Source organism: Prunus dulcis, chromosome 6 (genome assembly GCF_902201215.1).
Source record: "Prunus dulcis chromosome 6, ALMONDv2, whole genome shotgun sequence".
In the NCBI taxonomy this organism is placed as follows: Eukaryota; Viridiplantae; Streptophyta; class Magnoliopsida; order Rosales; family Rosaceae; genus Prunus; species Prunus dulcis.
Genome location: NC_047655.1, coordinates 13,584,106 through 13,596,921, shown reverse-complemented (window position 1 = coordinate 13,596,921; position 12,816 = coordinate 13,584,106). Strand labels below are relative to the sequence as shown.

The following is a 12,816-nucleotide window of genomic DNA, read 5'->3' as shown; positions in this document are numbered from 1 at the left end:
CAAGACTTCTTGGCCTTAAATCACATGATTGTCATACCTTAATGCAACAATTGCTCCCTGTGGCAATTCGTTCTGTTTTGGAGAAGCCTGCAAGGTATGCAATAACTCGTTTGTGCTTCTTCTTCAATGCTATATGTGCAAAGACTGTTGATGTTTCCAAGCTAGATAAGTTGGAAGAAGATGTAGTAGTTACTCTGTGTTTGCTTGAGAAGTACTTTCCCCCTTCATTCTTTGATATCATGGTTCATCTAGTAGTACATCTTGTCAGAGAAGTTCGTCTATGTGGGCCAGTATATTTTAGGTGGATGTATCCGTTTGAAAGATATATGAAAGTGCTGAAGGGGTATGTTCAGAATCGTACTCGTCCCGAAGGTTGCATTGCTGAGCGGTATATAGCTGAAGAAGCGGTAGAGTTTTGTACTACATTTATCTGATGTTAGTACAGTTGGAGTGCCTTCAAGCCAAAAGATGGGAGTTTCAAAGCCATTATCAGGGTGCACAGTGAGCGTAGTTGATCAGGACCTGTTGAATCAAGCACATCTATATGTCTTGGAGAATACGGAGGAAGTCCTACCTTATATCGAATACGTATGAGTTTTATTCTTTAAGTTTCCATTTTAAATTATTTCTTATGTTTATCTTATATATTTGGGACCGTAATGCTTGAATTTTTCATGTCATGTAGGCAACATATGATCCACATCAAGACTGCTTATCCAAAATTTAGAAAGAGAACAAAGTGGCTGCATGATAAGCACAATAGCACTTTCATTCAATGGCTACGCTTCAAGGTATATGTTGTTGAATAACATATTTCTTTTTTAATTTTCTTCTTATTTCTATGTTAGATTGAATTAAGATTTGATTAATTTGCAGGTTCAAAGTGAACTTGAGGAAGACAATCATGGCGTATCAGAAAATTTAAGGTGGCTAGCAGTTGGTCCAAACATGGCAGTGCCATTATATAGGAGCTATCTTATTAAAGGTATTAAATTCAATATCAAGGCACAAGATGATGTGCGGACAACTCAAAATAGTGGAGTTTATTTACTTGCACATACCATGCAAGCTGCTAGTGCCAAGGATAAAAACCCAATTCTCTCAAATATGGGTTTCTATGGTGTCATTCAAGAAATTTGGGACCTTGACTACCAAAAGTTTACAATCCCAGCCTTTAGGTGTGATTGGATAGATAGTTCTGGTCTTGTAGTCGACGAACTTGGATTTACCCTTGTAGATTTGAGTAAAATTGGACATAGGAATGACCAATTTGTTTTGGCTTCTCAAGTCAAACAAATATTTTTAGTTGACGACCCGATGCATCGTGGTTGGTCGGTAGTTTTATCAATGCCTAATAGAGAATATAATGATGTTATTGGTGATGAAGTCTTAGGTGATGTGATAATTGAGTGTGAGCCATTTACTAGAGGGATGCCAAATGTTGACACATTTGATGAACGGTGGGTGAGTTAGGTGGTCAAAATATTCGAGGTGGGTGTGAAGATATATGGATTGAATGATGCTTATGTAATTGGCAGTGTATGACATTAATTTTGTAATATATTGTAATGTGATTTCTTCACTTTCATTATACAGGTTTTGGCCACAAAACAATCAGTGCAAAAAATACTGGATCCAGATTACATCATTATATTCTGCATAAAAAACAACGTCTGTTCAAATAAAACACGACGTTATGGTTAACCATTTATTCAGCATATTTACCGACGTCTTAAAGCAACGTAACAATGAAGAACCACGACGCTATTGTGAAGCAATTATCCAGGATATCACGTCGGGGAAGGATTAAGAACCGCCATGTAATTCAAAATAACACGACTCCAATCCCATAATACCGACGTCTAAAAAACGAGATAAATTATCTGAACATTAATTTGGAACCGACGTTGTTTAATACGTGCGTCGTAAATAATGACGTTGTTTAGAAGTTCAACGTCGTCTACATTAATAAGTGCGTCGTGAGTAATGAATACATATAAATACAACGTCGACTATATAAATGCCACCGACGTTGTTTCGCATTTCAACGTCAACTACATAAATACATACGTCGTATATAATGACACTGACAACTATTTACACGTCATCTTTTTTAGAAAAATCGAAGTGGAAAATTTATTTCACGACGGTTGTTTGTAAATAAGAGACGTAGTAGATTTCAATAACGTCGTCTTCTCATGTATTTAAAGATGTCATATTTTTTCTTGTCGTGAAAATTATATTTAACGGCGTAGTGTTTTAGTTGTCGTCGTTGTATGTCTATCTTGCGGCCTTGTTCTTTTAATATGTGTCATATTTTTCCTTTTTAACGACGGTGATTTGTTTGAGTTGGTCGTCTATTCTCATCCTCGACTATTTTTTAAAACTTTAGCAGACTAAACACGTCTGTTTTTATTTGTTTTCGACGTTGTTTTATTTAACAACGTCTAATATTTATCGTCGTTGTTTGTTTCTGAAAATAGGACGTATAAATTTTGTAATACGACTCTCATATATTTGTAACCGACGTTGTTTCGTTGTTCAACGTCTACTCTATAAATACATACGTCGTAAATAATGACACTGACAACTATTTCCACGTCATCTTTTATAGAAAAATCGAAGTGGAAAATTTATTTTACGACGGCTGTTTTTATATAGGCGACGTAGTAGGAATAAATAACGTCGTCTTCTAATGTATTTAAAGACGCCATATTTTTTGTTGTCGTGAAAATGATATTTAACGGCGGCGTATTTTAGTTGTCGTCGTTGTATGTCTATCTTGCGGCCTTGTTCTGTTAATATGTGTCATATTTTTCCTTTTTTACGACGGTTTGTTTAGAGAGTTGGTCGTCTATTCTTATCCCCGACTGCTTTTTTAGATCTTTTTGCGGTACAAAGACGTCGTTTTTTATTTGTTGATGACGTTGTATATTGTAACAACGTCGGTGATTTAGCGTCGTGGTTTATGAGGGAAAAGATGACGGTGGATTCCACGACTATTGAAAAACCGAATACACGACGGTGATTTACCGTCGTCTTTTTGCTTTTTTGTAGTAGTGTTACCAAATGTCAAACTGATTTCTCTCACAGCTGATTTCTCTCACAACAAATTTAACAGCCATTATTTTCACAGCACAGCAATGTCAAACTGGCCCTTAGTTATCTAGTTGGGTCTAAAAAGAACTCATAAAACAAATGAATCAACCCAAATTAGAAGTTAAATCCATAACATTAGTCAAGCTGGTTGTTATTAAAAAAATAAAATAAAAAATGGTGCTGACTGGCTTATTAGCCCACATACATTTTTGCAATTTATTTATTTATTTTGGTTTGAGTAATGCTACTCTTATTAATTACATTCCCACATCACCTTATGTGGCACATGAAGTGGACATCCACATCAATTATAAAGTGTCAATAAATCATAAAAGAAAAGAAAAGATTAAATTAATTTTAATTGATGTGGTTGTCCACCTCATCTGCCGCATAAAAAAATATTCAAATAGCATTATTCTTTCGGCATATACTATTTTTGCAATTTCCAATTATGGCTAATTCGCGATCGTTTAAAAAAAAACTATGGCTAATTTGGTTAATAAATGTGATTGAAGATTGGCCATTTTCTGGTCCACTTCCTTTTAATGCATTATGCAACGACAAATGGTTGACTAAAACAAAAACATTACCAATAAATGTATTCCACTACAGAATCAATAAACCATGAATTCTGGTAATCATCAATCATCAATAAAAGCAATATTTTATTGAAAACTTAAGATACGGATTGGAAGTCAAATATTTATATCTTATAATTCTAATATTTATTTGGTTTACATGCAATTAATTAAAAATAAATCATTGCCATAATATTTGGAGCTCATTTAGTTTCACGTTTTATAAATCAACACTTCAACATGGAAATTTTGATTAATCAGAAGAAGTATTTCGGTTAAGGTTGACGAAAGAATTTGAATTCTCAATTGATTGGTTGATTGATTGAATTTTTTCTTTCTTTCTACTTTTCGTTGTTTTGATCACATGCATGCATGCACTATACACATTATATATAGCTCACCTCCCACTGACATTTCACTGTGATCTGAGTTATTTCTAGAGCTCCAAAGCCTTGCTCTTTTTTCTCTCTCGATCTAAATCCTAAACTCTAAATCCTAAACTCATTAGAAATGAAGGTCCCGCTTACTGCCACCGTTTTGGTCCTAACTATTTGGCTAGTTGCTTCACCTAATAGTTCATGTAGTGCTAGAAGAGTCGTGCCAGATGATTTCGATTTGTTTGATTATGGTGCTGTTCATCACAACACCCCAACTGATGATGAGGGTTTTTCTCAAGTATATTTACACTATTTCTTCATCCTCTTTTATTTATTTATTTATTTATTTTTGCTTCTTTTTTTTTTTTTTTTCTCCCATTGATCTAATTTGCGTTTTCTTTTTAATTTTATGTTTGTGCAACTAAAAGGAGGCCTTCCGAGAAGGATGGGAGACTGAATCAACAACAAGAGACTCATTCAATCGTGGAAATGCCCAAACTGAAGAATATGATCCACAAGTACACAGTTCTTCATTTTCTCTCTTTTTTTTCCCCATTCAATTTTCTATTTTCTAATGAATTTGCTTCTTCTTGATTGTGCAACTGAAAGCAGGCCTTCCTGGAAGCATGGGAAGCAAAAACAAATACTTTCAATGTGGTAGATTACGGTGCTGTTGGGAATGGCCTAGTAGATGATACAAAGGCCTTCCTCAAGGCATGGGGAGCTATGTGTGCTTCATCAACTCAAGGCACCCTTACCCTGGTGGTACCAAAGGGCAAAAGATTCTTGTTAAATGCTGTGGCGTTTGAAGGGCCTTGCAGGGCTAGTAAAGTAAATTTCCAGGTAAACAAATGTCGATAATTCACATAAACTAAAAAAACTAAAATAATAATTGATGCCTATATTGCTATTACTTTTATTTACAAGCTCTGTACGTTTTACAGATACAAGGGAGTATTGTTGCACCGAATAACATTGGTGCATGGACAAACAAGGAGATGTGGATTCATTTTTCGGATGTACAAGGTCTAACGGTCAATGGAGGAGGTCGAATTGACGGAAACGGCGCTGTTTGGTGGAAAGCTTGCGGTAGCAAGGGCTGTCAGAGACCAACTGTATGTTAATGATCCGAACCGTAAATTATTTTTTTTTTGTCATCTAAAATTGAAGTTTAAACTGTTAGTTAGAATTAGTATTTATTAATTAATGCATGGTGGTGCAGGCTCTCCATTTCAACAAATGTCATGGCTTCCAATTGAGTCGTCTGGCAATTTTTAATAGCCCTAAAAATCATATAAGCATTTGTAGCTGCAATGGCCCTCGAGTTCTCGGTCTCTTAATTTGGGCTCCTAAAGACAGTCCAAACACAGATGGAATTGATATTTCCCGATCAACCCGAGTCACAATTCAATCTTCTCACATAGCAACTGGTAATTATATATGGTAAACCTTTTCTTAATTAGTTTTAGTTTATGGTGGTATTGGTGTAAATTATTATTTGTTTTGCTATATATATACAGGTGATGATTGTATTGCCATCAATAGCGGTTCGTCTTATATCAAGATTAGGGATATTAGATGCGGACCAGGCCATGGTATTAGGTAATCATTCATTCATTTTAATTACATGAAAATGGTTTAGTTATTAATTAATAATCAATTAACTGATTTGTATATATTTATGTAGTATTGGAAGTCTAGGTGAACATGGAGAATACAGTCAAGTGGAAGAGGTGCAAGTGAGCAATTGCAGCTTCAAGGGGACAACAAATGGAGTGAGAATCAAGACATGGGAAGTAAGTGAAACATGCGTATCAAATTGAATTGAATATGAGAGTAACTTAATTAATTTTGTGACTATTGTGATTTTTGTACGAATCGAATGAAGGGCGGATCGGGATATGCTAGGAAGATCACTTTCGAAGGCATCACATTTGAAGACACCAAAAATCCTATCATAATAGACCAGCACTATTTCGATAAACGACCTACTTCAGCAACGGACATAAGCAAGGTGAAATAAAATAACATAATAAATTGATTCTCTAAATAGAGCAATATGATATGATTTGTAACTAATTAGAGTGATTATAATTGTGTAATTTGGATNTGTGCAGTCGGTACAAGTTAGCGACATCACATACCGAAACATAAACGGAACTTGCACTGATGAGAAAGCCATAACTTTGGCCTGCGCAGGGGGCGGATGCACAAACATTGTGATGAACAACGTGAACATAAAATCTGATCTTCCAAACAAGAGGTCTTATGCTTACTGCGACAATGCCCATGGCACCTCTGCCTTCTCTTTGCCTTCTGTCCCATGCCTTTTGCATTGACATAGCTCCTAGCCCTAGCCTTAGCCCTAGCCCTAGCCCTAACCTAGTTGTTGGTGGCTTCTATGTTTATTCATGGTTTTTCTTTTCCTTTTTAGTTTGCTGATGTAGCAATAAATTAATTACCATATAACTAATAAGAATGGAATCATTTATGTTTTGGTATCTCCTCCAATCAATATATATATAGTTCACAGATTCTTCAGTGTCAAATTAATTCCCATTGATTTCTTTTTAAAATATATTTTGTTTACAGAGCTCAAAAGGGAAAAGAAAACAACATTACAGCGCTCTTGCCTGAATTGCTATGAGTTTTCAATCAACATCCCAATTAACATGCGCTCGGAATCTTTGAAATATAGAGTAACAGGCAACACTCTGATCTTTCTCTTGTGTGGAATAAAGGTTTGTATTCCGACTCCAAGCTTTGACTATTTTCTCCTTCGTAAAGGAAGGAAGTATTAGATATGGAAACAAAACTCAAGGAAAACAAGGTAAATATTCAATTTTAGTTGGAAGAAGAGAGTAAATCATATTTCACCATGCAGTCGTGGATCGAGGAATTTTTGTTCCGGGGTCAACATGTTAAAAGAATCATCTTAATAAGGACTTTCCCTTCCAGAGCATATTTAAAAAATGTGCATGTTAAGATTATTATGACTTTCTAATAGGCACAAAATTGTTTGTTCAGCAGAGCATTCTTCCAGTGAATTTCTATTTCCATTCTTGATTCTTCATACTTTTCCAAAACTAGCAGAACAAAATCACCCTACTTTGTTGACTGAAAAAAAAAGAACAGAAATTCTGTTCCTTGGGAACAATTAGCTGTAGAAATTAGAAGGCCCAAAGAAGAACAAAGAAATGAATATGTACAGAAAGATCACTAAAGAGAGCAAAGGGACTGACTTTAAACGGCACAGAGAAAACGATTATTATTAGAGGACGTATTTTCTGCTGTTGCTGATGTCAAAGTTTCTTCAGTTAGTTTTACCAATTCGTTCGTCTGTATTCGTGTGATGTCAAACTTAAGTGGAACGAAGTAGGACGTGGAGGAAAGAAAAAATAAAAGAAGTTGCTGGGCTCTGCGAGTTCCTTTGGGGTATTTCATCAAACACATTGTAAGGGTCAATTTTTTCCCCTTATATGACAGATTTTGGGTTCTATGGGTCAATTGACCACCCTTGCCCGTATCACCAGGTATATGTAGGGGTGAGCTTCAGAACCAAAGAACCGAATCAAACCGAATCGGAAAATAATCGTGTTGACAAAAAAGTCAAACCCAATTTTAAAAACCAAACTAAATCGGTTCTAACTAATTCTCGTTCCAACAAACCGAACCGAGGTAACCGAACCAGCAAAATTAAAAAATACATAATTTTAATATTTATTTATATCCAATGCTATATTTTTAATCTCATAACTAATATTTACACAAGCTCAAATTCAAAACATCTATCTTTTCTAGCCCCAATATTTCTTTTGGTATGAAATTGGATAATTTGTTAATTTTCAGGCTAAAAAAATTAAATTTCAGTTGAAATTTGTATTAAAAAATAATAATAATAATCCTGTTCAAAACCGAACAGGACCAGAACTAGTTCAATCCAAACCAGACAGTTTTATAAAAAAAAATTATTAAAATCGGACCGAATGGAAGGGGGTAAATAGTACTAATCTCAATTCCAATTTGAGGAAAAAACCAACCCGAACCTGACTATGCTCACCCTTAGGTATAGGGCTCGTCACTGGGGCTGAGCTGGGCTAGCCCAACCCAAATTTAATGGGCTTGGGGCAGGCCGGGCCGGGCTTTAAATAGGAGAGAGAAAATATCTGGCCGGGCCTGGCCGAGTTTTTTTAGAAAATTCAAAGACCAAGCCCAACCCATGGATCGGGCTTAAAAGGGCCTACTTCATTAAAAAAAAAAAACTATAAACTTAATCATAAGGGCATTTTAGTCCAAATTTGAGATTAAACTCACTTAATTCCAATATTTTCACATCAACCCAAATTCATAAAACACCCAATAAAGTCATACAACTTAATAAGATTTTTCACAAAAATAATAAAACCAAGTATCATTTTTGAAGTTATTACATAATTAGACCGTAATACGTTTTAAAAAATAATAAGTATCAAAAAAATATTTTTTTTAAAGGATGGTATGAATAAATATGCAAATATTTGGTGATGTATTCAAGTAAAGCATGACTATATTTGGTGGTACGATTATGTTTCATGATATTATTATATTTGGTGATGTGATATGTTGTTCATCTTATTTATATATATCTATATACATATATATATATATAATTATTGAATTAATAATTGTCACAAATTAATGTGCTAATCATCCAATTATAAACTAGGAAGGAGTAAAGAAAAGTAAATGAAATGAAACAAATTATATATGTAATTTAAGTGATATAATCATAAACCTAAACTCTTATTTATACATAATTATATATGTATGCGGGCCTAACGGGCTGGGCTTTTGTGAGCGGGCCAGGCATGGCTTCAGACACCCAAGCCCAAGGCGGGGGTGATTTCAAAGCCCATAACGGGCAGGCCCGGGCTTTTTTCGATGGGCCGAGAGGACCCCTATCGGCCCCTGAGCCCACGGGCCAAATGATGAGGCCTACTTAGGTATATATGACTATAAGAGGATTTTTTTTTTTGGGGGGGGGGGGGGGGTTTGTTGTTGTCACTGAGATTCCAAATGTCACCGAATTAGTGACTTTGAGACCCCTAGTGTTTTTTTATTCTTAATTATTGATATTTATTAATATAATATATATTTATCAGATAATATATATTTATTAGTAAATAAATTTTAACTTAATATTTTTAATTAAATTTTCTTGTGGTAATATTGTTTTAGTGTAACTTGCTTGTTTACTTAGCATCTTAGATGAGTTCTGTGTGATTTGGAGGTTTCTCATGTTATTCTTTGTATCTCTTTTTTATTTTTCAATAGTGGTTTTTAAGAGTTTTATCAAGACTCTTCATATCGCCGGAAAGTTGACAACCGATGGCTCACTTTATAGCATGCAAGAAGACAACCGATGCTTTGAAAGTTGCCCAGTTGTTCTTTTGTGAAGTGTATAAACTCCATGGACTTCCCAACACTACTCAGAAAAACACTTTGCGCGACGAAATAAGTTTGTGGAGCAAAGTAACGAAATTCTGGTCGAGCAAATCTCGTGAAGATAGGGTTTGCGCTACGAAAAATAATCTTCGTCGCGCAGAGCTACTTTGCGGGACAAACCTTAACGTCGCGCAAATCTACCTTCTGCGACGAATATTACCGTAGCGCAAAGTTTTGCGCGACGAACAGTTGGTCCCACAAAGTTTTTGGCGTGAAGTGTATAAACTCCATGGACTTCCCAACAGTACTACAGAAAAACATTTTGCGTGACGAAATAAGTTTGTTGAGCAAAGTAACGAAATTTTCGTTGCGCAAATCTCATGAAGATAGGGTTTGCGCTACGAAAAATAATCTTCGTCGCGCAGAGCTACTTTGCGGGACAAACCTTAAAGTCGCGCAAATCTACCTTCTGCGACGAATATTACCGTCGCGCAAAGTTTTGCGCGACGAACAGTTGGTCCCACAAAGTTTTGGCTTTTAAATTTGTTTAATTAAAATAAACTAATTTAATAGTTTGCGCGACGACATATTTTGTCACGCAAGGTTTTTGACTTTTTGTTTTATTATTTCTCTTATATTAATTTTTTCAAAATTTTAATTTTTAAATTTAATTTAATTGTATGAAATTTTTTTAATTACTTTAATTAAAAGTGACATATTCAAAATAAAACTACAAATGAAAAATAGTGATCAAATTATCCTACATATATTTATATATATATATAATATTCAAAATGCACACATAAATTAACAAAGTACAATAATAAAATTCTAATAGCCTATTGTGGTGGTAGTGGCGGAGGATATGTTTCGATAGCGTCAATCCTCAACTTTAGCCGTCAAAGTCTCGACGATTCCCTACCCAAAAAAAAAAACAACAAATATGGTCAAATAACAAAAAAAAAACAAAAAATTGGCATAATCTCCCCTAAAATTGTTATACCACAAATCCAACCCAAACTCCAATCCTCACACTATACTCAACCCCAAACCACACACAAACTCAAAACTAACTCCAAAAACACATATTAATAAATAAAAAATTAAAATTTGGAGAGAATATATCTTTTGGCAAGATTGAGAGTGAGTGAGAATGAGAGGGAGAAGTGAGTGTGAGAGAATTAGAGAAGATAGTGAGAGAGAGATGAGAGAGTGAGTGAGAGTGAGAGATAGTGAAAAGAAAGATGAGAGAGTGAGTGAGAGTGACAAATAGTTAAGAGAGAGATGAGAGATTAAGTGAAAGGAGTGAGTGTGAGAGAAATAGTCGGATTTGGGGAGAGGGAAAGAGAGAGGAGAGGTAAGAGTAGAAAAAGACATTGAGAAAATTGTGGAGGAGTTATTTTGGTTTTAAAAACTGTATCACTTTGCGCGACAAAAAATATTGGTGTGGCAGTCTTTTTAAAAGTATTTTAAAAAAAAATTCCCACGTCCCATTCTTGGTGCCCGCCCAAATTCTTAGAGTTTTGAGCAACGAGTTGTTGGTCACTCAAAGTTTTGAGCGACCAAAAAATTCCCGCGTCCCTTTTTAAGTACCAACCCAAATTTTTAGAGTTTTGCACGACAAACTGTTGGTTGGTCAGGCAAAGTTTTGTGCGACGAAATGTTGGTCGCGCAAAATTTTGCGCAACTAAAAATTTATTTGTAGCGCAATATTTATAAAAATAATTGTTATGAATAATTTTTTAAAAAAAATTATTTTGCAATTTGAAATATAAATAAGGTTAAGGCGACCAAATGTGTTTTTGTCGCTCAAAGAAAATAATAAAAAAATAATTTAGCTTAACAATATAAAATATAAAAATAAGTAAATAAGGGTTATGAAAACAACTACATCTTAAAATTTATAATGTATAATTAAAAAAAATTTGATTGGTTGGTCCTACGCATGTTTACATTATGACGTCGTGCTATTGGTTTTTGCACAACGACCCCATTGTTATATATATATATATTTTTTTAAAATTATTATTATAAAGTTTATTGAAAATGTGACTTTACTCCCTTCAAATTCAAATTCAAATTTTTATTTTTATTTTTTACATAAAACCCACAATAATATATTTTTCTAACAAAAACTCAATCCTAACTATAATAATACATTTTAAGCTACTAATAAATATATACACTATTCAATCTATTAAGTGTTATACATACAAAATAAATAAATTTAAAGCTACTTAATATATATATATATATATATATACAGTCCTGATCTCTTGGACCCCTGTAGTCCAAGAGATTTATGGTCACTCATCGTTGGATGTAAATTCAACGGTTGACTTGAATCGGGTAATAATCATTTATGTCATATTGCATTTATATATATCATTTTGAACCATTGAATTAATATCCAACGGTGGGTGACCACAATCTCTTGGACTCATGTGGTCCAAGAGATCGGGACTGTATATATATATATATATATATATACACACACCCCATTCAACGATCCAACCGTCAAATTTGTTTGTATATACTTCAAGATCGTATACCCCAAAAATCGCAAAAAATAAAAATTCAGACATCTAGTAACGGGAAAAAACTTTTCGACAGTTATAAATGAAAAATCACGATTTAACGATTATTTTAACTCCGATTTTGATGATTTTTTTACAACTACACTCCTTGACCCTATATGAATATAATGACAGAATTTGATCTTCAATTTAAAATATTTACACTAGCGGATACCACAAAATCTTATGTTATATTTAACGAAAGTATAAATAAACTCTTAATTTTTAGTGAATATATTGTTTTGATGGCATACGCATTCTACGAAACTAGTTTCAATGATCCAACCGTCAAACTTGTTTGTTTATACTTCGAGATCGTATACACAAAAAATCGGAAGAAATAAACATTCAGAGATCAAGTAATGGGACAAAACTTTTCGACGGTTATAAATAAAAAATCACGATTTAACGGTTATTTTAACTCTGATTTTGTTGATTTTTTATAGCTACACTCTTTGACCCTATATAAATACAATGACTGAATTTATCTTCAATTTAAAATATTTACACTAGTGGATACCACAAAATCTTATGTTATATTTAACGAAAGTATAAATAAACTCTTAATTGTTAGTGAAATATATTGTTTTGATGGCATACACATTCTATGAAACTAGTTTCAATGATCCAACCATCAAACTTGTTTGTTTATACTTTGAGATCATATACGCCTTTAAATCGGAAAAAATGAACATTCAGAGATCAAGTAATGGGACAAAACTTTTCGATGGTTATAAACAAAAAAATCACGATTTAACGGTT

The 12,816-nt window shown here is 33.9% G+C and overlaps 1 protein-coding gene across 1 annotated transcript; it reads left to right on the top strand.

Annotated features, from left to right (window-relative positions):
* Positions 1 to 4,187: 4,187 nt before the first annotated feature.
* LOC117630316 (probable polygalacturonase At3g15720) lies at positions 4,188 to 6,487 on the top strand. Its single transcript, XM_034363055.1, has 9 exons — positions 4,188 to 4,352; positions 4,483 to 4,572; positions 4,667 to 4,897; positions 4,999 to 5,169; positions 5,277 to 5,484; positions 5,575 to 5,656; positions 5,742 to 5,850; positions 5,943 to 6,068; positions 6,172 to 6,487. The coding sequence occupies exons 1-9, from the start codon at positions 4,188 to 4,190 to the stop codon at positions 6,391 to 6,393; spliced, it is 1,404 nt and encodes a 467-aa protein (XP_034218946.1). The 3' UTR covers positions 6,394 to 6,487.
* Positions 6,488 to 12,816: the final 6,329 nt, after the last annotated feature.